The 26,928-nt window shown below is 40.0% G+C and overlaps 1 protein-coding gene across 4 annotated transcripts in view; it reads right to left on the minus strand.

The window, feature by feature from the left end:
- Positions 1-26,928, minus strand: part of SPECC1L (sperm antigen with calponin homology and coiled-coil domains 1 like) — a 141,946-nt gene that overhangs the window by 47,288 nt on the left and 67,730 nt on the right. For all 4 annotated transcript variants that reach the window (XM_019665406.1, XM_019665409.1, XM_019665407.1 and 1 more), the window contains exons 9-13: positions 26,561-26,652; positions 21,201-21,291; positions 8,873-8,956; positions 6,344-6,500; positions 2,934-3,036 (exon numbers count right to left, since the gene is read on the minus strand). In XM_019665406.1, coding sequence (XP_019520951.1) covers positions 2,934-3,036; positions 6,344-6,500; positions 8,873-8,956; positions 21,201-21,291; positions 26,561-26,652 — 527 coding nt within the window. The remainder of the gene's footprint in view (positions 1-2,933; positions 3,037-6,343; positions 6,501-8,872; positions 8,957-21,200; positions 21,292-26,560; positions 26,653-26,928) is intronic.

Raw genomic sequence — 26,928 nt, forward strand, 5'->3', positions numbered from 1 at the left:
GGGATAAATCCCATTTGGCCATGGTATATAATTTTTATTTACTGCTAGATTCTATTTATCAGTATTTTGTTGAGGATTTTTGCATAAGGAATATTGGTCTATAGTTTACTTGAGATTATCTTTTTCTTACTTTGTTATCAGGGTAATATCGGCCTCAAAGAATGAGTTAGAACGTGTTCTCTCTTCTATTTTTGGAAGAGACTGAGAAAGACTGATGTTAATTCTTATAAACATTTGGTATAATTCATCAGTGAAGCCATGTAGTCCTGGGATTCTCTTTGTTGGAAGTTTTTAAATTACTAACTTAATCTCTTTAGTTGTTATAGGTCTATTCAGATTTTCTTTCTTCTTGAGTCAAATTTGATAGCTTGTATATTTCTAGAAATTTGTCCATTTCATCTAGGTTATCTAATTTGTCAGCAAACAATTGTTCATAGTATTCTCTTTCAATCCTTTTTTCCCTTGTAAAATCATTAGTAATGCTTCCTCTTTTATTCCTGATTTTAGTAATTTTAGTCTTCACTTTTTTTCCTTGTCAGTCCAGCCAAACATTTGTCAAAAGGTTGTCAATAGGTTGTCTTTTTAAAAAACCAACTTTTGGTTTCATTTTATATATTGTACTGCTTTTCTATTTCCTTTACTTCTGCTCCAATCTTTATTATTTCTTTCCTTCTGCACGCTGTGAGTTTAGTTTGCTCTTCTTTTCCTACTTTCTTACAATGGAAGGTTAGATTATTAATTTGAGAGTTTTCTTGTTTTTAAGGTAGGTGTTTACGGCTATAAATGTCCCTCTAAAAGGTGCTTGATGCCTCCCATTAAGTTTTGATATGTTGTGAAATTAATTTCTAATTTCATTCCACTGTAACCATAGAAAATACTCTGTATAATTTCAATCCTTTAAAAATGTACTGAGACTGGTTTTATGACTCAACATACAGCCTATCCTGGACTATTCTTTGTGCAGCTGAGAAGCATGTGTACTCTGCTGCTGTTTGGGTGAGTGTTCCACAGATGTCTTATAGGTCTAGTTAGTATACAGTTCATATACATAATATAGTTCAAGTCTTGTGTGTCCTTGTTGATTTTCTATCTAGTTGTATCCCAATCATTTACATTTTTTTCTTGCTAAGTAAATTTTTTATTGTAGTACACTATATATAACATAGAATTTATCATCTTAACCATATGTAAATGTACAGTTCAGTGGCATTGAGAATACTTACAGTATTATGCAACCATAACCACCATTCATCTCCAGAACTTTTTTCTTTTTGTGTAAATGAAACTCAGTACTCTTTAAACAATAACTCCCCATTAGTCCCTGCCCCCAGCCCATGGCAACTACCATTCTACTTTCTATCTTTATGAATTTGACTACTCATATAAGTGGACTCATAAAGTATCTGTCCTTTTGGGTATGGCTTATTTCATTTAGTACAATGTCTTTAAGGTTCATCCACGTTTTAAGCATGTGTTACAAGCTCTTTCCTTTTTAAGGCTGAATGATATTTCACTGTAAGTGTATTCCACATTTTGTTTATCCATCCATTGATGGACACTTGGGTGCTTCCACCTTTTGGCTATTGTGAATAGTGTTGCTATGGATATGGGTGTACAAATACCTCATCCAGTCCATGTTTTCAATTATTTTGGGTAGGTATATACACGAGAAGTGAAACTGCTGGATCATACAGTAATTCTATGTTTAATTTTTTGAGTAACCGCCATATTTCTTTTTGTAGCAGCTGCACCATTTTGCATTCCCATCAACAGTGCATAAGGGTTCCAATTTCTCTACATCCTTGCCAGCACTACTAGTCTCCTTTGTATCTAATGGGCGATGGAGACATGTAGACACTTAGTAAATCCTCATTGACTATTATGACTTTTTGAGAACTGAGAGTCCGTTGCAATGTACGTGGCTCTTTAATCCTAAATGAAATGAAGATCACTGCCTAAAGTCATGTATAAATTTGTCCAAAAAGGATTTATTTATGGCAGATCTTAACCTATTCCTCCACTACTCCATTACCTCTTTTTTTTTTTTCCAGATTTTTTTTTGGGGGGAGGGATTGGGGGATGGGAACAGCACTGGGGAATTGAGGGAAGGGGAACAAAAATTGTTAGTGAATGTTATAGCTAATTCCTTTGTGTCATTTTGATGAGATGAAGGCTGATGTAATGAGATCAACAATACAGAACTTTAATTTCCTTCTCATGTTGTACTTCTGTACGGATGCAACAAAATATGAAATGGCAACTGAAAACACTGGCTGCAGGCTGGGAAGTGTCTCTGTAACTGCATCATATGTGAGGACACTAAGATTCTATACTTTTTAGCAGTCTAATGGATATATTTTAGAGGTTTCCATTTTGTGTAAAATTAGGACTGCCTCTCCAAACACCATATTTAACTTCGCTTAAAATAAAACATTGAAAGAAAAAAGAGAGAAAAACAGACAAGAGGATGAAATGGCAGGCTATTAAAATAGTCCAGATGTGAAATAATTACAGCACAAAGACAGCACAGTGGGAAGGGGGAAATGCTATGAAAAACAACTTAGCCAAACAACAACAAAAAAAACCTTTAAATGTTTAAAGTAAAATAAACATATTTTCACTTAGTCCAGGTGAGGCCTCAACAAAAGCATTTAAAACCAGGACTTAAATAAGAAGTTCTATAATGGCTGAATAAGGGTATTGTAAAGATTAGCTACTCTGGAAAGGTAAGAAACTTATTAAGTGACACTCTGTCATATTTGGGGCAGACTTTCAATGTGCTGAACGTATTACAGTAATTCAGTATAGGACTCATTATTTCTTTTCTTTTTTGTAGGACTATCATTTCTAATGTGAGATACATAGCAAGCTATGGCATTCCAGAATTTTGCTTGGCAATTGCTCATGTCGGCAAAAAAGTACCATACGGTTACCTGATAGCCTTCTGTTTTCTTCTGACACCACTTCAGCAAGGCATTTCTCTTTGATCCTCCATATTCTCTTGCCAGTGCTGAGAGAGGGTCCTTCCTTTCTTCCCTGATAAGTGAAAATAAACCCAAAGTTGAAATATTTTTTATTTGAGCACCATTATAAACTAGAATCCTACAAAGAGAAGAGTCCAGTGTTGGTTTGCATTCTTGAACAGGATAAATGCATACACTAAGGCATCCAATGGCAAGACATACCTTTTCATTCATTTGGTGTTACCTATCAATTTTTACAGGGTCCTCATGGACCCACCACTGTCAGGGATTTCTAGTATATGAAGGGCAGGACTTTATTCATTATCCAAATGGAAATTGGAAGATTCAGTACAGTGTCCATTCACAATTAACGGAATGCATTCCGGGTTGCTCAGAAGGGAGCAAAACAACCTGACCCTGGCAGCATTTGAAAAGTTATTGTGGCTTCCTTTCATTCAGTAGCTTACCCTCCTATAATCTTTATGCTTTGGCTTTATTTTTGTTTACTCGTTTTTGCTTCCAATCTTTTATGTCCTCAGTCATTTTATCTTTTAAAAAAGCCACTTATTATAACTACAAAGGACACGGTTATACAAGGTGAAGGATTACAAGGCATAGTTCCTGCCATCAAGGTGTTTATAATTGGGGAAAGCAGATAAAATGAAAGATGACAATAAATAGTAAAAATATCCATAAAATATCTCAAATGTGTTTAGTGCCAAGTTGTACACTCTTTATTGACTATAAGTAGTTAGAATTTTACCTGGCATAGAAAATGGAATTTTTCTATAAACTCACTCACTCATTCAACACTCCTACCATGGAGCACTACTGTGCCAGGCAATGTGCAATTGCTGGGCAAGGAATGGTGAACAACACGGGCCCTGCTCTCTCAAGGAACTTCAGAGTGTACTATAGGATGGACATACTATAGAAGCTTAGGGAAGAAAAAAAATCAATGGCTATATATAACTCATTTCTTAAAATTATATGTGGGATACTTTAGGGCAGTTAGTTGCCTTGAAGATAGAATAAACCAGACACTGAATCAAAAAAGGTTTCACAATCACCCAGGTGACAAAGCAGGAGAGACATACAACCCAACTCATCCAGTACCAAACAAATCCCTTCCTTCCAGTAGCTACTTTAGAAGTAGAATAGAATATTAAGGAATTCCTGGAGAGAGAGAGAGAGAGAGAGAGTGCTTTGCAAAATAACCTGCTCCCTGACAAGTAGCATACTCTTAAAAGGTTGGTCTGTTTCTTAGTGTTTATAAGTAAAGCAGAGATGCTAGTCCCACACCCCATAAACTTAAGACCAGTAAGCACCCTCAAGGTTATTGTTACAAGTGGCTTAGTATTCTTCAGCACATTGATTCGGTCTGTATTTAACCTCCAGAGTATGTTAGGAAATCAAAGAGTACACATTTAGAATGGAAGCTCTTCCAGTTGACAGTTGCACTGAAATAGCACCAATTTTTACTTATCTTAGAACCAAAAATAAAATACAAAAATATTTCAACATTCAGTTAAGATTGCTGCCTTGAAGAAATATACTTTTATGTTCACGTGCTAGTCCAACAGATTCCTGCTTTGGTTTAAGGGGTTCAAAGAAGTTTGTTATAACACTATAGGAAAAGAGAATGAAGATAAATTTAAGATAAGTGAATGAATGCAAAAAAACAAGCCCCCCCCCCAAAAAATCTCCATCATGCTCAAAATAAAAATAACTACTATAATCAATATGAAAGGTTCACTCTGGCTCACAGCAGGTCTGTTTTGTTATAGAAACAGCACAAGAAACATCAAAAAAGAGTAAACTCTATGGACACAATAAGAAGCTGCAGAAAAGAGACTCCTAGAGCTGGAGGGTCACCTCTTATAACATCATTGTAAGGTGAGGAAACTAAGGCAAGATGTCTTGTTGAAGATCACAGCTTCTAAAAGGGGGAGCCTGGAAGAGTGGTTGCCCTTCCCAAAGGTACAAAGAAAAGCACAGACAGTGCTCTCCCCTGCATCAGCCAGGGTAGAACGTAAGCTACCTGCATCACCACACCCCTACTTGCTTCAATGGTGCACTGCTTATGGGACCATTGTTCTAAGAGGTTGGTCCCCTAGAGGCAGGGCTTTAAAAGTAAGTATATAATTTGAGTTTGAGAGGCCAAACATCCCATTTTATCCTCAAACCTATAAATCAATATACGGCTAAATTTCTGAAACCTATTCCTATCCCTCTTTCAATTCTTATATACATTTTAATACTTAATTCTTCTTAATTCCTCTTCATGCCTAATTCTTCTTAATACTTCTTAATGAGTTTTTCCTAACTCCTATAAACAATGTATGCTAAATTTTTGACATCTGTTGTTCTCTTCTAAATTATAAATAATTCTTAGTCCCAAATGGCTTCTGACATTAAGAGAAATACAAATAAAATATAACATTACATTTTCATGTATTGTTTCTCAATTACTAACATAGCATCATGTTCTCAGCTCCCAGTCTAAACAATTGGAGCCATCTTTAGTAGTTCTCCTTTTTTCATTCCTTTTCTAAAAATCTGTTGCCGAAATTAATCATCTTTCCCTTTGAGAAACCTCCTGAGTCCAACTCCCATCATCACTACCACTGCTCCCACCCTGGTCCAGACTTGATAACTTTGTTCCAGAAACATTACAATAGCCTTTAGCTGCTTTCCCCGAACTTGTGTCCAGAATAGAATCTTTGGATCATCTTCTCACACTCATTTATTTACCCCACATTATAGCTGCTACCACATCAAAGTGACTCAATTTGGCTTTAAAGAGGTTCCAGGGCCTAGCCACACCTTACCTAGTCAATCTTTTTTTCTACTGCCTCTGGATATGGTAGGTATATACCTTCTTCTGATTTTCTGTACCCATCCTCTGTGTACAGTACCACCTCCTCGGTAGCTAGCTCCCCCAACTTCTTGCTTTTTCATCCTTTTTGTACAATACGAAAGTCACTGACCTTACCAATAATGCCTACTCACTCTCCAGGCCCCACTCAAACTCCACTCTGCTGGCCTTGCCTAACATTCCACCCACACCCCTAGTATTCGAATTTCACAATACTTACTTTTGTAGTCAACTTACTTTTGTAGTTAACTTAAAAAACCAAAACCCAAATCACCAACTGCTTTAGGAAAGGAACTACCTTTTTAACTTTGTTTTACTTTTTACTTCTATACCATCTTACTCAATTCTGGGCATAGAAGAGGAGATCAGAAAACACTTAATAACACACAAAGAAAGAAAAAAGAAATCAGTGCTTGAATGCGTTATTTCACAACTTGATCATTTACCCTCAAAAGGCCAGGAAAGGTACGTATGAAATACATCAACATTAACTGTTGTCTACCTTATCCGGCTTCGGGTGGTGGGGGTCACAGATGCCGTGGGAGAGGAAGAGAGGGAAAGCTGTGGTGACGTGGTTCCCATAGCCATAAGAGAGGCCGGCGATGCCCCCTCAGGTGCAGAGATGTCTCGTTTCATCTCTTCACTACTTCGTCGAGACACTAATTGTGAGAAATAGTCATGCATTTTATAGCAGAAACATTTAAATTGAGTTCTTCGCACATTTTCTTCAGCAGGTTCCAAAAAGAGCAAAAATTACCATACAGGAGGAAAAACTAATGTTTTCTTTATCTTACTGCTAACTTGCAAGAATTTTTTTCATTTAAAAATAAAAACTGTAAAAAAGGTACAGTAGTTGAAATATGCGCTAAATACCACATTACCTGATGGCAAGAAGTGTGTCTTACCCATCCCTATAACACTCCAAGTACCTACCTGGCACACAGTCAGCAGTACTCTGTAAACATCCATTTAATCACAAATACAACTAAAAACCAAAGGCTAATTAAAGCAGTACCTGAAAACTACCCACTCTCAACTGAAATCAACATGACCCTTCTGAACTTAGCCAAAAATACTGTTAAAGGGAAAGAAAACATACACTTAGTTCTGGGTCAGGCTATGATTTAAAAAACATTAATCAATGAGACAGAAAAACAAAATGTGTTAAGTCAGCTACTGAGAAATAAAAACTATCAGAAAAATCCTACTTCGAAAGCCTGGCATGGTAAGACACTGTACCTTGTTAGAATTACAGAAAGTTCTGAGAACCGTTAAGTGGAAGCAGCTACTTCTGCCGTTGATAACAGAGCCACAATAAAAGCAGCTTTCTAGCAAGAGTATGAGCAGGTGCTTATAACGCTGGGCTGAGCACAGTGACAAGTGCCACATGAGACAAAGTTCCTGACCTCAGACAGAATTCTCTCACCTCAGAAGAGCCTGGATAAGCAGAGCCATTAACTGTTATCACCCCTGGGCTGATTGTAATGCCAATCAATGTTATACATCAGTAACTTTCCCCCCTGATTACTAGTGAAACTGCCCCCCTTTTATTGGTTAAAATTTTCTTGATGATTTTAGGATAACCACAAGAAGAATACAACATTGCATTAGAAAAGTGATGTCTCTAAAGATCCAGAGGAAACAGATGCTTTCTCCTATTACAGGATTTTATTCGAATGATGCACTTACATATTCTGACATAATTTTATAATTATTCTTGTTTTTTCCTTCAATGTCAAATCTCTGTATGCCTTAAATCAGCAGTATCTTTTAAGTAGTATGCTAGGAAACTGAATGAGAACACCTTTCATAATTTTATGTAAAATAGAAGAAACAGACTGAGAAAAAATAGAAAGAACACTATTATAGGAAAACGCTTTGGGATCTGGGCTTTGGGATAATGATTTTGGCTAGATTCCCCACTGATTTAAAGACTCACTCAGCTATGATATATAAAAACTGTACTAACTTAAATACACATACAACTATATGAGGTAGAGTTATAGGAATTTCTCCTTCCTGGTCCAATTTTTAGTTGAGATATCAAGAAAAGGCCACAAAGGGAAAATAATGTGAACAACTGATAAACTAAAGAATTAGGGCCGGCTGAGTGGCTCAGCTGGTTAAGAGCTCGCTTGGGAGCACCAGCTCTGAGCAGCAGGGCTGTGGTTCGGATCCCATATTGAGGGCCAGTGACGCTTGCCCTCTACAGCTAAGATGATGAACAAGAGCTCGACCTGGAGCTAGGCTGCTGTGAGTCGACGGCGTAGGCTGCAGTGGGGCTGCAGTGGAGCTGAGGTGGGCTGCCGTGAGCTACGTGAGTGGCCGGCAGCCAGCATGAGCGGCCGGCAGCCAGTGTGAACTGCCGGGAGCCGCTGTGAGCGGCCGACCAATGACCGGCGACTGATTGCCTCAGCTGGGAAGAGTATAATGATCATACCAACATGGGCCAGTGAAGCAATGTCCTCCACAACTAGACTGAAGAACAAAAACAGCAATTTGTCTACCTGTCTGTTCCCCTTCCCCGATTCCCCAAAGCTGTTCCCCTCCCCCCAATTCCTCAATAAAATCTTAAAAAAAAAAAAAAGAATTAGCTTTAAGAGATAAACAAAGCAAGTTGGTCAAAGTCATCATTATAGGATGGCTTTATCACACTGGAGAAATCTGGCTTCTAGAGAGCTTTTTCATGTGCTCTGAAATAACTCTTCAAAAACAGCCATGACACACCTTGGGATAAATAGTCTAATCTTTCACAACTATATCAACTTTGTATGAAGCTGTATTTTTGGCACATCATCTAGCCCACTCTAAGCATTTAAGTAAATACTTTTTAAATGAATGGAACTATCTAGTTTTTGTTTTTAAAATTGAGGCCATGAAATACGACTTCTATAGAATCTGAAAGATACAACAGGGGAAATTCAGAGTGAAAAAAAAAAAGCTCTTAAAGAAGCAAATAAAGTTAACTAAGTCTAAAGAGAAAACTTCTAGAAGAGTCTTTTTAAAGGAAATTTCAGATAAAAGTCATTACCTGAGATAGTCTTGGCACTTTCCATGGCAGGTACTCTCGGCAAAGAAGCAGGTCGGCTGGTTGAAGATGTTCTTAATAGATGTTCTGCACAAAGTGGAAAGGGTCACAATAAAGAAATCTGACACTAAACTTTGATATAACAGGTAGCAAGAAGGTGAGTTTTACTTCTCTCACCGTTGAGGCTCACCTTTCTTTCCCAATCCAGGATGTTTCAACAATTCCCCATAGAGTCTATTTACACAAAACAACTTCCATAGACAAGAGCATGGGAAAACATTTTATTCAACATTTTATTACTAGGGATGAGACAGTTGACAGAGGAAGATGCTTCTAAATTACCAACTGCTACTTATATTTCTTTGATGCAATTCAACCAAAATTCAAAGATCCCCTACAGTATCTAAGTCTAAAAAGTACAAATTAATTAAAACCACAAACAAGTCAGGATGGGATAATTACAATAATAGAATTGATAAAGTGCTATCAAACCACAGAGGGAGAAGCCATTCACTTTGATTTCAGGCAGCAGGGAAGACTTCAAAAACACACTGTAATGACATTAAACTGGGCTTTAGTATAGAGAAGAGGGCTAGGAAACAGAATTTTGGCCAGATAATAACCAGAACCAAGGTACAAGGATATTCAAGTTAGAGAATGATAAAATCCCAGCATGGTTAAAACACAGGGCACACAGGAAGCAAAGAAGGCAGCAAGAAAAGAAGCTTTAAAAGGAGGATGAGGCTAACCGGCAAGAGCCTTCATTACCTGGTATGTGGACTTTGGTCTGAGGGCAACAAGAGTCAGACATTTCTGAACGTTCAGGGGAGAACACAATCAGATACAGCCTCGGCTGTCTGCTTTTGCAGTCTCCCCTTATTCTCCTCCCCTGCTTTCTAAATACAAGCTGTCTGGGGACTTTCTTGAGTTCCCTGAACACAGGCATAAGCTATTCCCACATCTCCTATGCTCCTCCTCCATGCCCTCCTTAGCCTGGCTACCTTTATCATCCCGCAGGTCTAGCTTCACCATCGCCTCCTCAGGACCTGCTCCCCTGCAGTGGGAGCCCCCAAACACAGACCAGCAGACTTCTTACCTAGGGCTACAAGGCCGTCGTCAGGCCAGGTCGACAAGCAGGAACAGACTAGATGAGTTCTGCCTAGTTGGTTGTATTAGGGATGTGTGATTAGGATGAGGGAAAACACCACCTCTTATACTTAATGAAGTCCATTAGTCTCATTGTCCAAGAGTGACCCTACAGCAAACATTTTTTAAAAAGGGGGAAAGGCGAGACTCACCGGACACTAGTCAAACAGGTCATTCAACATAGCTTTTTAAGAATCGGTAACTTAAAAAATACTCCCTCTTATAATACGATGTCAAAAGTAACAGCATATGACATTATCTTTCAATGAAGCACATAATTTATCACCAAATTTATTTTCTAAGCATATGATGAACATGTGTTTGTAATCACATACTACTTGGAGGGGCAGGGGGTGGGAAGGAGGAACTTACTTCTTAATGAAGATAGGACTTATACAGCCTAGAGTCATTACATCTTTCTTTTCTTGAACAAACATCACCTCTGTGCAAAGAGCCTACAACCAAGCATCAATCAGAATTCTGAACCCTGAAGGCAGTTGGCATTCATCCTCACAGGAAGAGCGCATTATGCACAAAGTCTGACAGATGAAACAAAGTTAGTAGCACACAGAAATAGTAGAAAACGGAAACCAACATTTTTAATTTAATCAAATTCTCCATTTTACAATTATGAAGCTGGTCATTTCCCTACAATCTTAATCTCCCAAAGAACACAGCAAATGAAGAAAGTGAAAACAAAAGTTATAAAGACAAATGAATCAAAACTAGTGTGTCAGCTAGGGCATAGCCTTTGTAATAATGTCCTACATGGACAGTTTCTAAGTTGCCTTGTTTCTTCCTCTTTTACACTGCACACACATTGAAACAAAGCTCATGAAATTTTCTGCTGATTCATCTGCCCAACACCTTTTCTTGCTGCATGTCTAAAGATCCAAGTCTTTCTCAGTGTGGCAGACCCTACCATAGGCCAACATCTATTTTCTGAAAATGGACAAAATGGCACATATTTCATGACTGTGATTTAAATAGCCACAGGAGGCTATTCTTTTCAAAATTATTTGTGATAACTTTTAACTGGCACAACACAGTCTGCTGTCATTTCATGAAGTAGTTTCACTGTGAGAATCACACAAGTGCTCAGATGCGCATGTCAGAGCAAGAACATATGCCCAGCTACTACTACAAGTAAGCAGGCTGGGTTCTATCTTCATGTCAAACTGTTGGCTCATCTATCTTTAGGCAATAAGATTAGTGTATTATAATCGAGTGTGGCAGGCAGGAGAGATTATATTTTATAGTAATAGAATCTATTGCCATATGGAACTATTCTTGTCTTTAATCCATTCATTAACCAAAAATCATTTGGGTGTCCACTACTTGTCAGGCACTGGGCTTGGTGTAAAGGTCAGAGAAAGGAAGACAAGAGGCAGGAAACTTGCCCTCATAGAACTCAGAGTCTACAGCAGAAGCCAGACATTTAAAAATCATTACAAGTGAAGGATGTTAGGAAAGAATAAGTACAAGGCGCTCTGGGAACACAGTAGGGGATGTGACCTACTCTCGAGAGGAGGTCTGGAAAGGCCTCTGCAGGAAATGACATCTCAGTCAAGATTAGAAGGATAATTAATAGCTTTTACACAGGCAAAGGAGAGCTTGGAGGGGAGACAGTGTTCCAGCTGAATGCTCAGCATACACCAAAAGAAATCCAGGACGGCAATGTTCAGAGGGCAGGGGGAAGAGGTGAGCAGGTGAGGCTGCAAGCAGGCTGGGAGGGCCAGGTCAGGCAAGGGCAAACCATGCAGGCGATGCAGGCCAAGTTAAGGAGTTTGAACTTCACTCTGTTGGCAATGGGGAGCCAATGAAGGTTTTAGTAGCTGAGCATCTTTTTGGCTACAGTAGACTGGAGGGATAACAGACTGTATAGAGGAGAGATAAGGATGGCTTGGACTTGGGTGGTACCAGGAGAGATGGAGAGAAGTACACAGATTCAAGGGCTCTTCGACTGAGTAAAATCAACAGACTTGCTGACCTACTGAATATGAAAGTGAGAAGGAAGGAGGTTCCACATGCAGAGATAAGACAGGGGAGGAGTAAGTATTATGGGAGAAAAAGAGATGAGAACACATTGAATTTGAGAACCCTATTAGATACCCAGGGGAGATGTAGAAGAGGTAGTCAGAGAGAAGTTCAGAAGAAAAGTCAGAGTGAAGATATAGTTTTGGAGATTATTAGCATATATCGTAGGATGAAAATGAACTTAGTGCCAAGGAGGTATGGGAAACTTGGTCAAAGAAATTTCATACACTGGTGGGGACAAAGGTAAAGTAAGAATGTGCTGAGGAGTGAGTGGGAGATAGGAAGGAGACAAGCTGTGCGAGGATGAGAAAGCCTCGTAGCTTGAGGAGGTAGGGAGAAGGGGAAGGATTTGTTTCTTAACATAGAGCATTTTAAGATGACGATGGAAGGGAGCCCACAGAGAGCATCAAGTTGAAGATACAGGAGAAGGGATAATAGCATGAGGCTAACAGCATCTATGGAAGTCCAGGGGGATGAGATCCAGGGCTCAGCTAGAGATAAACCTACACAGAGATATTCCGTTCCCTTCCAACAAACAGGTAGCAGTAAGATAAGCACACTACGTCTGCTACTTAATTCTCTTATTTTAGAAATCACAGAAATAAATAGGTACAGGCAGTTAATTCTCTTATTTTAGAAATCACAGAAATAAATAGGTACAGGCAGTTGTCCCTTTATTGTTTCCCTAATCAAATTTATAGGCAAAATAGTGGGTTTAAAAATAGAAGCCTAAATATCCAAATTCTGTTCATAGAGGAGTAGTTCCAAATGGACCAATGCTCCTGGCAAAAACAACTATAAAATTTTGAAAAAATGTGAAGAACAACTACTTAAAGCCACTGAAGAGAAACCAAAGCAGGTAGAAAATGAAAGGAGTCTACACCTGGAAGAAGAAAATAGCACTAGGTGAGTTTCCCAGTTTTATGACTACAGGCATGAATATAGGGCCCAGCTAAGGCCATGTAGGGCAGCAAAAATTTGGTAGAAAACTCATAGCCTTACTGCCTTGAAGAAGCAGAGGACATATCTCAGAACAATCAAAACTGCTGGAAAGAGAGGGGTAGGGGAAACACTAGAAAGGAAAGAGTCACAAATTCTGTATATAAACTCTCCCTACATCTTTCACTGACCTCTAAAATCCACAAGCACTCAGATTCCAAAGAGTTGAATTAAGAACAAAATTACTGACCAGGTACTTCAACTGAAGAAAAGAGGCTGGAATTTGAGGTGAGTCGAGTTAATTGCTTGCTAACAAAAACCAATTTTCTGTAAAGGAACAAAATAGAATCTAGAATCTCTACAACATGTGAGTGACACTGCCCAAGATACAATCCAAAATTACTAGACATACAACGAAAAAGGAAAAAGTGATCCATACTCAAAAGAATTGGAAACCTACCTGAAGATTATCTGTATGTTGGAATTAGCAGAAAAGAATTTTAAAGCGGCTATTACAAATATGTTCAATGTCACCAAGGAAAGTATGTTCTCAACAAACGAACACATGGGAAATCTCAGATGCAGGAGTTGCAAGAATATGAGATAGGCTCTCCCTGAGATGCAATGCAAAGGGCAGCCTACAGCTGAAAACGGAGCAGACACTGAGAAAAATCCTCTGGAACACCAGCTCTCCCACTAAACACAAAGTACTTATTATTAGAGCAATTGGAAACTTGTTGTGCAATGAGGATATCACAGCAATAACAAAACTCAAAACCCAGCCCAGCTCCTGAGTAGATTAATTCAAATGTTCACACTAAAGACCTAGCAGACGGAAAGAGGTGCCCATGAAAAGGCATAAAACCAATTTACTATCCTACACAAGATGTCCAGCTTTCAAGAAATAATGATAAAATATACAAAAAACAAGGAAAAACTACATCCAGCTTACTATGCCAAGACACAAAGTCATCAATAAAACCACACTCACATGGCATAGATGTTGGAACTCTCTGACAGGGTATTTAAAATAACCATGATTAATACGTTAAAACCTCTCATGGAAACAGTAGACAACATGCAAGGTCGGCTAGGCTATCCTATTTGATTTTCACTTATAGTTTCCACCTCTCTGCTGAATTTAGACAAATAAAACTGTAAGAACTATGTCTCTGGTTCTCAACTGGGGGCAATTCTGCCAATGTGTTGCTTGAGACATATTTGGCTCTCACAGCTGGGGAGGTGGGGGTGCTACTGGCATCTTATAGGGTGCTTAATGTCTAGTGGGTGGAGGTCAGAGATGCTGCTAAATATGCACAGAACAGAGAGTGGATTTTACTGTATACAATTTTTTTGGATCAACCAGAATTGGGGGAAGGGGGATGGAATGCAGACTGTGACAAAATTAATCTCACTGTATTACAAATAACAACACTGAGATAGTAGTAAAAAAAGGAGCTGACCTAAGTAACTTTGTAAAAACAGGTGTTTTGACTGATAAGGCTGAACACAAAACAACTGTACACAAACACCATAATCTGGCAAATCTGCTTCTCACAGGGATACGGTTTAACAATTTTGAAACTATTATATTCTAGGGTTGAATGAGTAAGTAAATATATTGTAGATGATGCAAGCCAGGTATCTCACTGTCAAGAGAAACATGTTACAAATAAGGAAAGGGAAAAGGCTAGAATGCACTCTTTGGTGCTGGCTTAGAGTCAGAGGCATTAGTATAAACTCATAGTTTTTGATAGACAGATGAATATAGAAGTAACAGTTTCATGTTTGTATGCATAAGTTGGTTATACATACATAAAATTTTCTTAGCTCCATCCAGAGAGGGACTGGAGGCAGTCAAATCTCAGTAGCTCTAAGTACATCTAGCACCCAGATCTTGTTTTCTAAATACTATTCTCTAATATAAGTAACCAGGGTTCCTTGGAGAAGTGCTGGATTTCCAGAGTTCGTGCAGGAAAAAAACAAATCTGGATCATTTGTGGTGCCCCAGAGTAAGAAAATGCTTTTGGGAGTTTTGGGGTGGGGGGGATGGTTCATCAAAAGAGCAAGGAGTCGGGCCGGCCGAGTGGCTCAGTTGGTTAAGAGCTCACTCAAGAGTTTGAGCTCTGAGCAACAGCGGTTCGAGTCCAGCCCGAGCTGAGCAGCCGCTACCTGCCAACAGGTAGCAGGATGGCTCAGCTAAAAAGAGCAAGGAGTCAATATGAAACAGCTCCCAATGGCCAAAGTTGGAATAATTTGAGCAACAAAATAACAATAAGTTATAACCCAAAGAATAAATATCCATGAGTCTACACTAATACAAATAAATGCTATAACAATAAGTACAACAGTATAATATAAATTATTCCTTACAAAAAGAATGAGAAAATAGAAAATCACCACTAGAACACCACAGTAATCAGAGCTGCAGGAAAAATGTAAAAACAGATGCTAAAGTCAGTAAGAGAAAGTTCAAGCAGGAATAGAATATTTATCAATTACTAGCAGACAACCTTAACCAAGTGATCAAGGTCAACATCACCAACAAGATACATTGACATCATGTGTCCCCTGATATGATACACTTAGAGGAGCACATCACCCCTGTGATACCCTTCCCAATAATACATAACTTCAATCTAATCAGGAGAAAATATCACACAAACCCATACTGAGAGATATTCTAAAAAATAACTGGCTAGTATTCTTCAAAAGTGTCAAGGTCATGAAAGATAGGGAAAGACTTATAAAATGTTGCAGACTGGTGGAGACTTAAGAAAATAAGACAAGTAAATGCAAAGTGGGATCCTGGACTTGATCTTGGGATAGAAAATGAACATCAGTAGAAACACTGGTGACCCAATGAAGTCTGTAGTTTGGGTTAATAACATTTCAATATTGATTTCTTACTTTTAATAATTATTCTATGGTTACTAGGATGTTCACATAAGGGAACCTGGGTGAAGGCTAGAAGAGACTCTAATATTTCTGTAAGTCTAAACTTATCTCAAAAGAAAGTTTACGACAGAAAGAACACCTTAAGCAAATATTGCAACACATGTTCAAGTGTACTGATTGCAACTTATCTTGAAAAGCATTTTTTAAAAGATAGACTGAAGGAAGAATGGAGGAATGGATAAATATGTGATAAAGAGAGTATGGGAAAATGCTGTAGAATCTTGGTAGTGAGATGTGTATATTCACTATACTATTTCTTTCAACTTTTCTGTATGCTTGAAAATTTTCATAATATGTTGGGAAAAAAACGGGAGCCTAGATACTTTGGTTTATGAAGACAAATAACAGGAACCACAGAGAAGAAGAGGGAAAGGGGCGGGGGTGGGAGTGGGGGGGGGCGGTTACAAGTGAATAGATATCCATTAGACTATAACCATAGAGAGACAGGATTTCTGTCTGAATTCCTCCTGGGAATTTCTCCACTAAGGCTGGGTCTAGGGCTGGACCAAAATCTGATTTAGATCTACTCTTTGGAGAACGAATACTGTTATGAAACTTTCTTAATAGAAAGTTTTCTTTCATTTTTTTATTTTAACCTAAAAGTAAAGAGATAATAACTTTTAACAAAGACTTGGCTTTCTATTTCTAGTAAAATCTCCCAACTTTGTGTCATATTTATTATATGTACCCTTACCATAAATCAGTGTTTTTCAAAATACTGAGGTTTTTTTTGTTTTGTTTTGTTTTGTTTTAAAGATTTTTATTGGGGAATTGGGGGGATGGGAACAGTGCTGGAGGATTGGGGAAGGGGAACAGACAAGTTGCTGTCGTTTTGTTCTTCAATCTAGTTGTGGAGGACGTTGCTTCACTTGCCCAAGTTGGCACCATCACTGCGCTCTTCCTGGGTGAGGCAGAGCAGTCGCCGGCTTCTGGACAGCCGCTCACTGCGGCGGCTGGCCGCTCACGCTGGCTGCTGGCTACACACGGTAGCCCATGGCAACCCACTGCCACAGGGACTGCAGCCTACGCCGTCGCCAGCGACTCACGGCAGCCCAGCTCCAGGTTGAGCTGTTGTTCAGCATCTTAGCTGTGGAGGGCAGTGTCACTGGCCCTCATATGTGGGATCCGAACCGGGGCCCTCTGGCATCCCAAGCGAGTTCTTAACCATCGCGCCACTCGGCCGGCCCGTCAAAATACTGAGTTTTTAAAAAATTTTACATCTCTAAGACTCAAGTAATACTATTTAGATAGATAACAGTATGAATTTCTTTACAGAACATGACTAAACTTGGACTAATCAACTTTCTCAGATACCTATATATCTGAGCTGGTGACACAGACATGACATCCATAAGGTCACACTGATACTGGACAATCCCAGGCTCTCCAACCATCAGAACCATCAGCTGAGGTCTTTGCTTAACATTCTAGACCTTTTAAGATCACTGTGCAAATGGGGACAGCAAAGATCTTTTCAACTACATATATCCATGTACCTGGGTAGCTGATCTAACCTTTCCTGCTTAGGTCACAAACACGAATTCACATCCTGTCTACAGACTCACTGAGGCGGTGCCAGTCATGACCCTAGCCATTTAACTCAACTGCTGACAATACTAACAAAAGAGCATTTGATTAATTCATTTATAATAAGGTTTCTCTGGTCTGAAATTCTCCTGCAACTGACATACAAGCATGATGCTAAAATAGAACAAACAAAAAACCCACACCTATTATAAAATACTTAACTGCAAAAAAACAAATTTTCTAAATTTAAGTGTAGTAGAACAAGAGGCAGTACCTTTTTAAATTTCAGTAATGAAGCCACTATAACTTTCAAAATGAAAATTATAGACTTTTTTTACACCAAGATAAAAGAGACAATCAAAGAAGTAAAGCAGTTCAAGACAGCTCGGAAATCCTACTCTCATCACAATCTGGATAACCATGGTGGCTTTTTATGGCCAAGAAACATTTGGTTGTTCTTGGTTTTGTAAGTGGTTTCTTTCTCTAGCAACTGTGTAAGATAAGATTATACTATCAACAAATTCTCTGATAAAAATTCACCTAAGTGTGTTTCCCTCTGTCTCCTTTATTTGCACTGTTTCCACTAAGCCCCATTAAGGCATTATAACAAACTAAAGTGGAGAATTAACTGGCATTAACACAGACTGACCACGCACACCCCATGCCCAATGGCGTTATCATTTGATACATTACCAGATAATAAAAAGAGGAGAGCCAGGGAAAGGTTTGATTCAGCAGAGCCCTGGAGACACTTTAACACATTTAGTCTGTGTCTTCAATAACCTTGGCCCATAGACGTTCCACACCCCATTTCCCACCCACAAAAGCCAAGGCAATAGGAAAAATGAGACAATAATCTTTGTCTAATTTCCCAAATTTATCCTTTACTAAGAATCACTTGGGGTGCTTGTGAAAATGAAGTTTCCAAAACTCCCTTTCCTGGAGACTCCATGTCAATAGATCTGAGGTCAGCGAGGCCCAGGGTTCCATATTTTACCAAGTGACTCAAGCCTTTTTTTTTTTTTTTTAATTTTATTGGGGAACAGCCATGGTCATTGGTTATACATTGCTTTCATGCTACAATGGCATAGTTGACTCTTTTAGGGAGGGTGCAGCTCACAGTGGTCCATGCGGTGATTGATCGGCAACCTTGGTGTTATCAGCACCAGGCTCTAACCAACTGAGCTAACCAGTCACCCCTCAAGTTAAGTCTTATCAACAGGTAAGTTCAGGGAACACTGCTGGTGCTGGCTTTCCCTGGTAAACCGTGCCCTGCTGTGAGCCAATCAAGATGAGTCTGGAGGGTAGCAGTCAAAAGGGGAGAAGGCCCTCACTGAGATAAATTTTGAGTGAAGCCTTGGAGGAGTAATCCCTCCTCCTAGACAAGTATTCCAGAAGAGGAAGGGCCAGTACAAGGCTGCTAAGTCAGGAGAGTGCCTGAGTGCCACAGGACCGAGAAAGGAAGGTGACGAGGCCAAAGAGGCAACTGAGGCCAGGCTGGGAGGATCGGAGGCCACTAAGAGAACTCTAGCTTTTCTTCTGAACGAAATGGGAGACCGTAGAGTGTTCTGAGTACAGTGACATGTTTCAATTTATATTTTCAAGACAACACTGACTGTAGAGTTAAGAATAGGCTGGAAGGGGGGTTAGGAATCTTTTGCCAGAATCCAGGTGAGAGATGGTGGTGGCTTTGACTAAGGAGGTGGTAATAGGGGGAAGAACAATGCTCTTATTCCAGGTGTTTCAAAAGTAGAGCCAACGGGTTTCCTAAAGAACTGAGCAGGTCTCAGATATGGGGTCTAAGATAAAAAAAGGGAGTTAAGGATGATTCCAAAGTTTCTGGAGGAGGAAACTACCATTAACTGAGGTACAGAAGACAGATTACAGGCTGAACAAGTTTGAGAAATGTGGGAATCTTGTCCTGGACAACCTCAGTTGGAGAGTATTCAACATGAATACGGTGATGTCAAATAGGCAATTGGAGATATAACTCTAGAGTCCAGAGAAGAGGAACAGGCTGGAGATATAAATTTGGCGGTCCTCAGAATAAAAATCGTAGCTAAAGCCATGAGACAGGACACAGTCACAGAGTGAGCACAGACAGAGAGAAGACAGGCCTAGGGACTGCGCTCTGGGGAATGCCGCCACTTACTGGTCAGGGAGGGGGGGCGAGCACAGGGGACAGAGCAGCAGCCACAGAGGGAGGAGAAGATGCAAGAGTGTGGCATCATGAAAACCAAAAAGAACATCCTGGAAGAGGGAGCACCTCACCAGGCCAAATGCTGCTGACAGTTCACAGCAGATTAGGGCTGAGAGCTGACTGGGTTAACCTCGATGAAAGCAGCTTGATGGAATGGTAAAGGTGAAAGCCTGGGGTTTAGGAGAGCCTGGGAAGAGAGGGGTTTAAGAATCCCATGAGCTAGGTATTCATGATTATTCCTAATGTACAGACAAGAAAATAGCATCAAAGAGGTCAACAGCCAGGACATATGAAGCCGACGATCTAAGCACCATACACATACATAATCCTTAACGATCCATCTGGGAGGTAAGGGTGGGAACAAGGTTAAGATGTAAAGAGAGCCTTTAAACCTTCTACTATGTGTTCCCGTAGCAAGAGGACCTTCTAAGGGGAGAAAAGACCTCAGGTCATAATTGACAAACAAGCCACACGCCAAGGGGTAGGGACAGAATGCAGGTCTTGGTGCAGGGAAAGCAGCAGCAGTGCCATCTTCCACTGTCCAATGTGTGTACAACCAGCTAATCTGAACACTCAAGACTGGCAGGTGTAGGGCCAGTTTCACTGCCAAACTCAACTCTTCCTGCACGGTGGTACATGGAGCCCATCCTCTAGGTTCTTTAATGGAATAAGGGAAATAAATCTGCTTATTTCTTCCCCACACCTGCCGAAACCTTGTAGTCTCACCTGTAGAGCCTAACACCTAACTTCTACAACCGAGAGAATGCACAAAGTTGAGGTAACTGGCCTGTATCAGTTAAGAGGAGCCCCAGTCTCCTGAGCGACGTGCACACCTACTTAGCATCCCCACATCTACCCCAATGAATTGCTGCCTTTCACAGCACCATGCGAATGTCACAACCATTTTTCCAATGCACTTCAGCAGCACACATAAGAAGGCAGAGTGGGTAAGAGAAGGAACCCTGACCTCAGGGGAGAGGAGGCTTGGGTTTGGGTGCTAGCTCTTCCATATGGAGCTATGGGAAAATGGGCAAGACCCTTCTCAAGTGCAGAGAAGAACCGCTGGACTTCATCTTCTGGTGGCTCAGTTTCTTCTTATGACCAACAAGATAGAGTACAGAGATTTTTTAAATGGGCTTTGGAGTCAAGCTGCCCAGGTCTACTGTTCATTAACTATGTTAACCTGTGTTAATATATTCAACTTTTTGAAGCCTAACATTTAGTATCTGTAAAATGGGGCTAACAATATGTACCCCACGAAGAACTATGAAAAACAGTGCCTAGAAATGGTGTGTACTCTCTTATTACCTATCATGATGTTATGAGTTGTCTTCCAACATGCACTTGTTAATAACTAATCTCCCATTTGTAATTAATACATATGATTAGTAAACTTTTGATAAAGATGTATACCAGACTGGTTACAATAATGTCAAGAACAAAGAAAATAACAGTTTAGTTAGCCAAAAAAAGTCAGAATAAAAAAATTAACAAAAGTGAAATATTGCAACATATGAGATATACCTTGAACAGGAATTTCCCCATAGTTTGGTCTCTTATCTGACAGGGTGGTCAGGGGTTTGGATGTAGAGATTGGTCCACTTATAGAATGTCTCTGAAATCATAAAATAAACAGTGTCTAAGTTAGGTTAAATCTGGAGCAGCTGGGACTCACAGAGAAAGTTGCAGAGAGTAAATATTTAGTTATGAACTTGCATAATTCCTTCCATACTGTTATATTAAGGCTGAAAATCCCTCCCACCCCCACATAAAATGTGACCAATATACTATTTTTAAAATTAATAAAGAAAGATCCTATGTGCTCTTTACTCAAGTTTTCCCCAGAGATAACATCTTGTCAATCTATAGTGTAATATCACAACCAGGATATGGACAATAATAGAGACAAGATACAGAATGTTTCTATCACCACAAGGATCCCTCCTGTGGCCTTTTTACAGTTACACCTTCCCTCCCCTCCCTGACCTCACATCACTGACCCCTGGCAACCACTGGTATTCTGAGTATAATCTCATTATTTTGTTTACAGAGAATTCTTTAAAATATATCAATTAGCAAATGCTCCTATTGTACTTTTATTTATTTATTTATTTATTTTAGCTGAGCCATCCTGCCACCTGTTGGCAGCTCAGCGGCAACTCAGTGCGGGCTGAGCATCAAACCACTGTTGCTCAGAGCTTGTACTCTTGCGCGAGCTCTTAACCAACTGAGCCACTCAGCCGGCCTCTCCTATTGTACTTTTATTGGCCATTCAATTCATGCCCTGGTTCAAAATATATCTCAATTCTGTCACCTACTCTCTCACTCTCCTACAACTGCCCCAGTACAACCTTCATCTTAACTCAGCACTATGCAAAGGCTTTGTCAACAGCCTCCTCCATTCAGTCTGGGTGCACGCAGCCAGAAGTATGCACCCAATACTTAAAACCTCTCAGTTCTTTATCTGCATCTCCTGCCTCCTCTACATCATGCTCAAACACCACCAAATTGCTTATTTCCACACAGACTATGCTGTTTACTGTCTGTGCTTTTTCTCAGGTTATTCCCTTAGCTTTTCTCCAGCCCTCCCCCTCCACCCCTGTGTTTTTTAAGATTTTTATTGGGGAATTGGGGAGGGTAACAGTGTTGGGGAAATGGGGGAGGGGAACATTATGTTTTCCCAGGACCCATCAGCTCCAAGTCAAGTTGTTGTCCTTCGATCTTAGTTGTGGAGGGCACAGCTCAGCTCCAAGTCCAGTCGACGCTTTCAATCTAGTTGCAGGGGGGTATAGTCCACCATCCCATGCGGGAGTTGAACCGGCAACCTTGTTGCACACCGAGTCATCTGGCTGCCCATCAGCAGCTCCTGGCTGCTCAGCTCAAGATGCCGTGTTCAATTTTAGTTGCAGGGACGCAGCCCACCATCCCATGTGGGTGTTGAACTGGCAAACCGCTGCTAAGAGCACACGCTCTCACCAGCTCAGCGACAGCTCAGCTCGGGTGCAGCTTACTAGCCCATGTGGGAATCGAACTGGTGACCCTGTTGCTCAGAGATCGCATTCTTAACCAAACTGAGCCACTCAGCCGACCCTCTCCTGCCCTTTTTTATCTAGTAACTTCTAACTACACATTTCATATTCCCAGCAGAAATGTGCGAGACGTTCAGATTCTCCACATCCTTACCAACACTTGGCATTGTCTTTCAACTTTCACCATCCTATAGGATGTGTAGTGGGATCTCACTGTGGATTTATTTTTCATTTCCCCAATGACTAATGACGTTGAGCACCTTTTCTTGGCCATCTGTATATCTTCTATTAGGAAGGGACTTTTTGAATCTTGTTTATTATTTACTAGGTTGTCTTCAACTAAGAACATAAACAAGTCTTCTTTGAATACAAGTCCTTTGATAGATAAATGTATTGCGAATGTATTCTCTCCAGTCTGTACCTTGTCTTTTCATTTTCTCAACGTCTTTCAGGTACGTTTTAAATTTTGATGCCTAATTTATCAATTTTTGTATGACTCATTCTTTCTTGTGTCCTGAATAAAAAATCTTTGCCTCCTTGAACGTCATGAAGATTTTCTCTAATATTTTCATCTAGGAGTTTTAGTTTTAGCTCTTACATTTAGGTCTACAGTCAATTTTGATTTTTATAAATGATATGAGGGAAAGGTTTTGGTTTTTTGGGTTTTTTTCCACATGGATAGCTAGTTGTTCCAGAATCCTTTGTTGAAAAGGCTACACCTCTTCCATTGAATTACCTTGGCACCTTTGTTGAAAATCAACTGACCTATTTCTGGATTTCTATCTATTCTACTGATCGAATGTCTACATTTAAATTTATGTCAGTACCACACTGTCTTGATTACTCTAAATGCTAAAATCAGGTAGAGTGAGTCCTCCAAATTTTTTTTTTTTTTTCTCCTGGATGCTTTGGATAGTCAGGGTCCTTTGAATTTCCATATAAATTTAAAATTATATTATCAGTTTCTACAAGCTGGGATTGCAACTGGGTTGTGTTGAATTTACAGATCAATGTGAGGGAAAACTGCAAGACAGTAACAATATTAAGTCTTCTAGTCCAGGAGTATGATGTATCTTTCCATTTATTGATTCTTTAATTTCTCTCAGCAATATTTTACATAGCTTTCATTGTATACGTCTTGTACAATATTTTATTAAATTTACTGGTATTTCAATTTCTAACTGTTCACTGGAGTGACTAGATCTAAGAGATAGCAAGGAGTATTCAAGACAGAATATTCTCATAACCTTATCTTGTAAATGACATCCCATCACTTCAGCTGTATTCTATTCATCAGAAATAAGTCATGAAGTCTAGCCAACACTCTCGAGGAGAAGATTACATAAAGCATGACTACCAGGAGGCACAGGTCACGAGGAAGCACTTCAGGGGCTGCTCACTAGTTACTTATGGATCGATCTCCTCCATCCTTTTGAGGTTTACTTTTAAGGTCATTTAGGATAGGTCTAAAACAGTGTTTATACCAGGGCTATTTGATTCTACTTTATGTAGTGGCCCTTGGGGGACTCTAATGAATGTTCTAAGTATTCGAAGAGGTTTACTACAGTGGCTGGTGGGTTTTCAAATGATTAACTGCCCTATGTGAACTGTGGGAAGCGTTTGTCTGGCAGCTCCCTGGTAACTGTTCTGAATAGTTCTTGCCCAGCCTTGCGCCCTACACATGTGTAGACTGGCATTCAGGCAAAGACTCAAAGGGATACCTCTGCATAGTTCTAGAACCCCTGTTCTGCACAGCTCCCTTCCTGCCAGGTATTCTGCCCACAAATTCTAGCACTCTCATTCTCCCTGAACACTGATCAGTGTCTCCTCAGGTCCAATTGGTTTCCCCTTCCCTGCTCCATCTGGGCGCATCCTCCCTACACCACAGGAAAAGCATGGGCCATAGTATGAGTTAATTTATTTCTAAACTTTTATTTATGGATCAGTCTTGCACTGCCTGTTGTACAGTCTGACTATAATTGCTTCCTATATTTTGTCCAGCTTTTTAGTTGCCTATGGTGGCAGAATAACCCAGCCCTTTACTCCTTCATAGCCAGAAGCAGGATTTTTGCCCAGGGAGTTTTGAAAAACTAACAATCCCAATTTGGGTCCTATTCCCCAGAGATTCTCATTCACTGGGATAAAGCCTGGAAATCTACATGCTTAAAACCTCTCCACATGATTTTCACGCACAATTAGGTTTGAGAAGCACCGTGCTAACTAATAGAGTACTAAAAAGCTACTGAATGTGGCTTGTAATTAGTTTTTTATCAAGCTAGAGAAATGAGCTTTTTCATCTCTTATCTTTACAAAGATTTTCAAAGTGATACCCTGTACATTAAAATTCAACTAACCCTCAGTTTATTATATTTTGCAACTTTACTTTGCTTTTATTTATATCTTCAGGTCTTTAGAAAATGTTTGATTAACACAGCATATAAAAAACTCATTATAGATGAAATATGGAATTCCTCTTGCCTACCTTTTGAGAGTATAACATCTTCTACATAAATGTAAATGAAAAGTCACTAACCTGCAACATTACAAATGAAGAGGGAGCACATTTTAACCTTAAACTTTACAAAAGAAAATGTTAAAACGTTTACCCACAAAATACATGGCCAGCAGTTAAACAAGCAAAAGCCCCCACTGAAAGAAAATGCTCCCAAACCCTATTGTTTTAGACAAGGGGTGCAGCCAATGCTACCCTATATCACAGGGTAATAGGTCTTAGGCCATTTTTCCTTTGACTACTCTCACCTATGTGGAAAAACTCCACCTCAGCCACTTTCCAAAAGTGGCTTTCAAGCAAGGGCCTAATGAGAGCACCTCTTGAGCACTACAGAGCAACAAGCACTTGCCCTGCTCCTGGTCTGCACTTCCAGAGAAGGCAGCGCACCTTCTGAAACTTGTTTGGAATGGATCAGCAACACCCCTGTGCTAGACTGCTGCAAAATGGCCCACCAAGAATCACTCTCCTCTGAATTCTTGCCTTGTGCAGACCCTACCACTCTGAATCTGGGCTGGCCTTATGACTTCCTTAGACCAAAAGAATGGGAGAGAAGTGACAGTCCAAATTCCAAGCCTAGGTCTTCACAGACTTTGCTAAGTTCCACTCTCACTCTCTGGCAGTGAAGGAGTCTGAGAGGAAAGACCACATGGAGAGGGCGATCCTGCTATCCCCGCTGAGCCCAGGCCCCAGCCCACCCTCTGGCTAAGTGCTGCTGCTGGAATGAGCACATGCAAAGCCAGCAAAGAACTGCCTAGTCAACCCAGAGAAATGTGAAAAATAATAAATTGCTGTTTTAAGCCACTAAGTTTTGAAGTGATGTGCTATGCAGCAGAGGATGAGGCATGCTAACTACATACTCTACTTAGAGAGGTATCTTAGTATACTGGTTAAAAGCATGGTCTCTAGAGCCACACTACCCGGGTTCGACTCCCAGCTCTATCACTTCTTAATTGTATGCCCTTCAGTGAGTTGTTTACCCTTCTGGGCCTGTTTCGAACCCTACATGAGAAAACTAGGGATAAGAACAGTACCTAATACCCAACAGAGTTGTTGTGAGGATTAGATGAGTTAACGTCATGAAGCATTTGGAACAGTGTAGAACACACAGTATGTGCTCAATAATTGTTAGCTATCACTATTATTAGAGGTTTTCAGAATAACACAATTGACATTTACATAACAACTCAATTAAGGATATTTACAGTATTTTAGGAAAAAAATCCCAACTATATCTCTCATGCAGTCGTCACTTGCCCCCCTGACATAAGTGAGAATGACTCTGAAGAGGACTACCTTTCATGTGCTGAGGAGGCTCCAAGACCTCCCAGGCCACAGGCACTTACCTGCATAGGAGAGACAGCTGCCGCAGGGGGTGTTTTCATAGGACTTGGACTCAGAGGCGTTCGAGGAATTGCAGCTGCAGTAGGGTTTGGTACTAGAAAAACAACAAACAAGTACATAATGAATGCATGATGGCACAGTGGAAGCCTTCGTAACTGGTCTCCCCTTAAGGGCTTACCCGGTTAACCAATGCTCAGCTTCCCTGGAAACTGTCCTGACTGATGCCCTGAACACTCACAGCCATGCCTGCCCAAGGGCCTGTGCTTCTCCTGCCACCAGGTGGGCTGTTTGTTCTCTGATGTGTTTATTTCCAACCCTGGTTATTCCAGTCATTTCATTTTTGTTAATTAGGTAATTTAAGGTTAAAGTG

This window comes from Hipposideros armiger, unplaced genomic scaffold, assembly GCF_001890085.2.
Source record: "Hipposideros armiger isolate ML-2016 unplaced genomic scaffold, ASM189008v1 scaffold_443, whole genome shotgun sequence".
In the NCBI taxonomy this organism is placed as follows: Eukaryota; Metazoa; Chordata; class Mammalia; order Chiroptera; family Hipposideridae; genus Hipposideros; species Hipposideros armiger.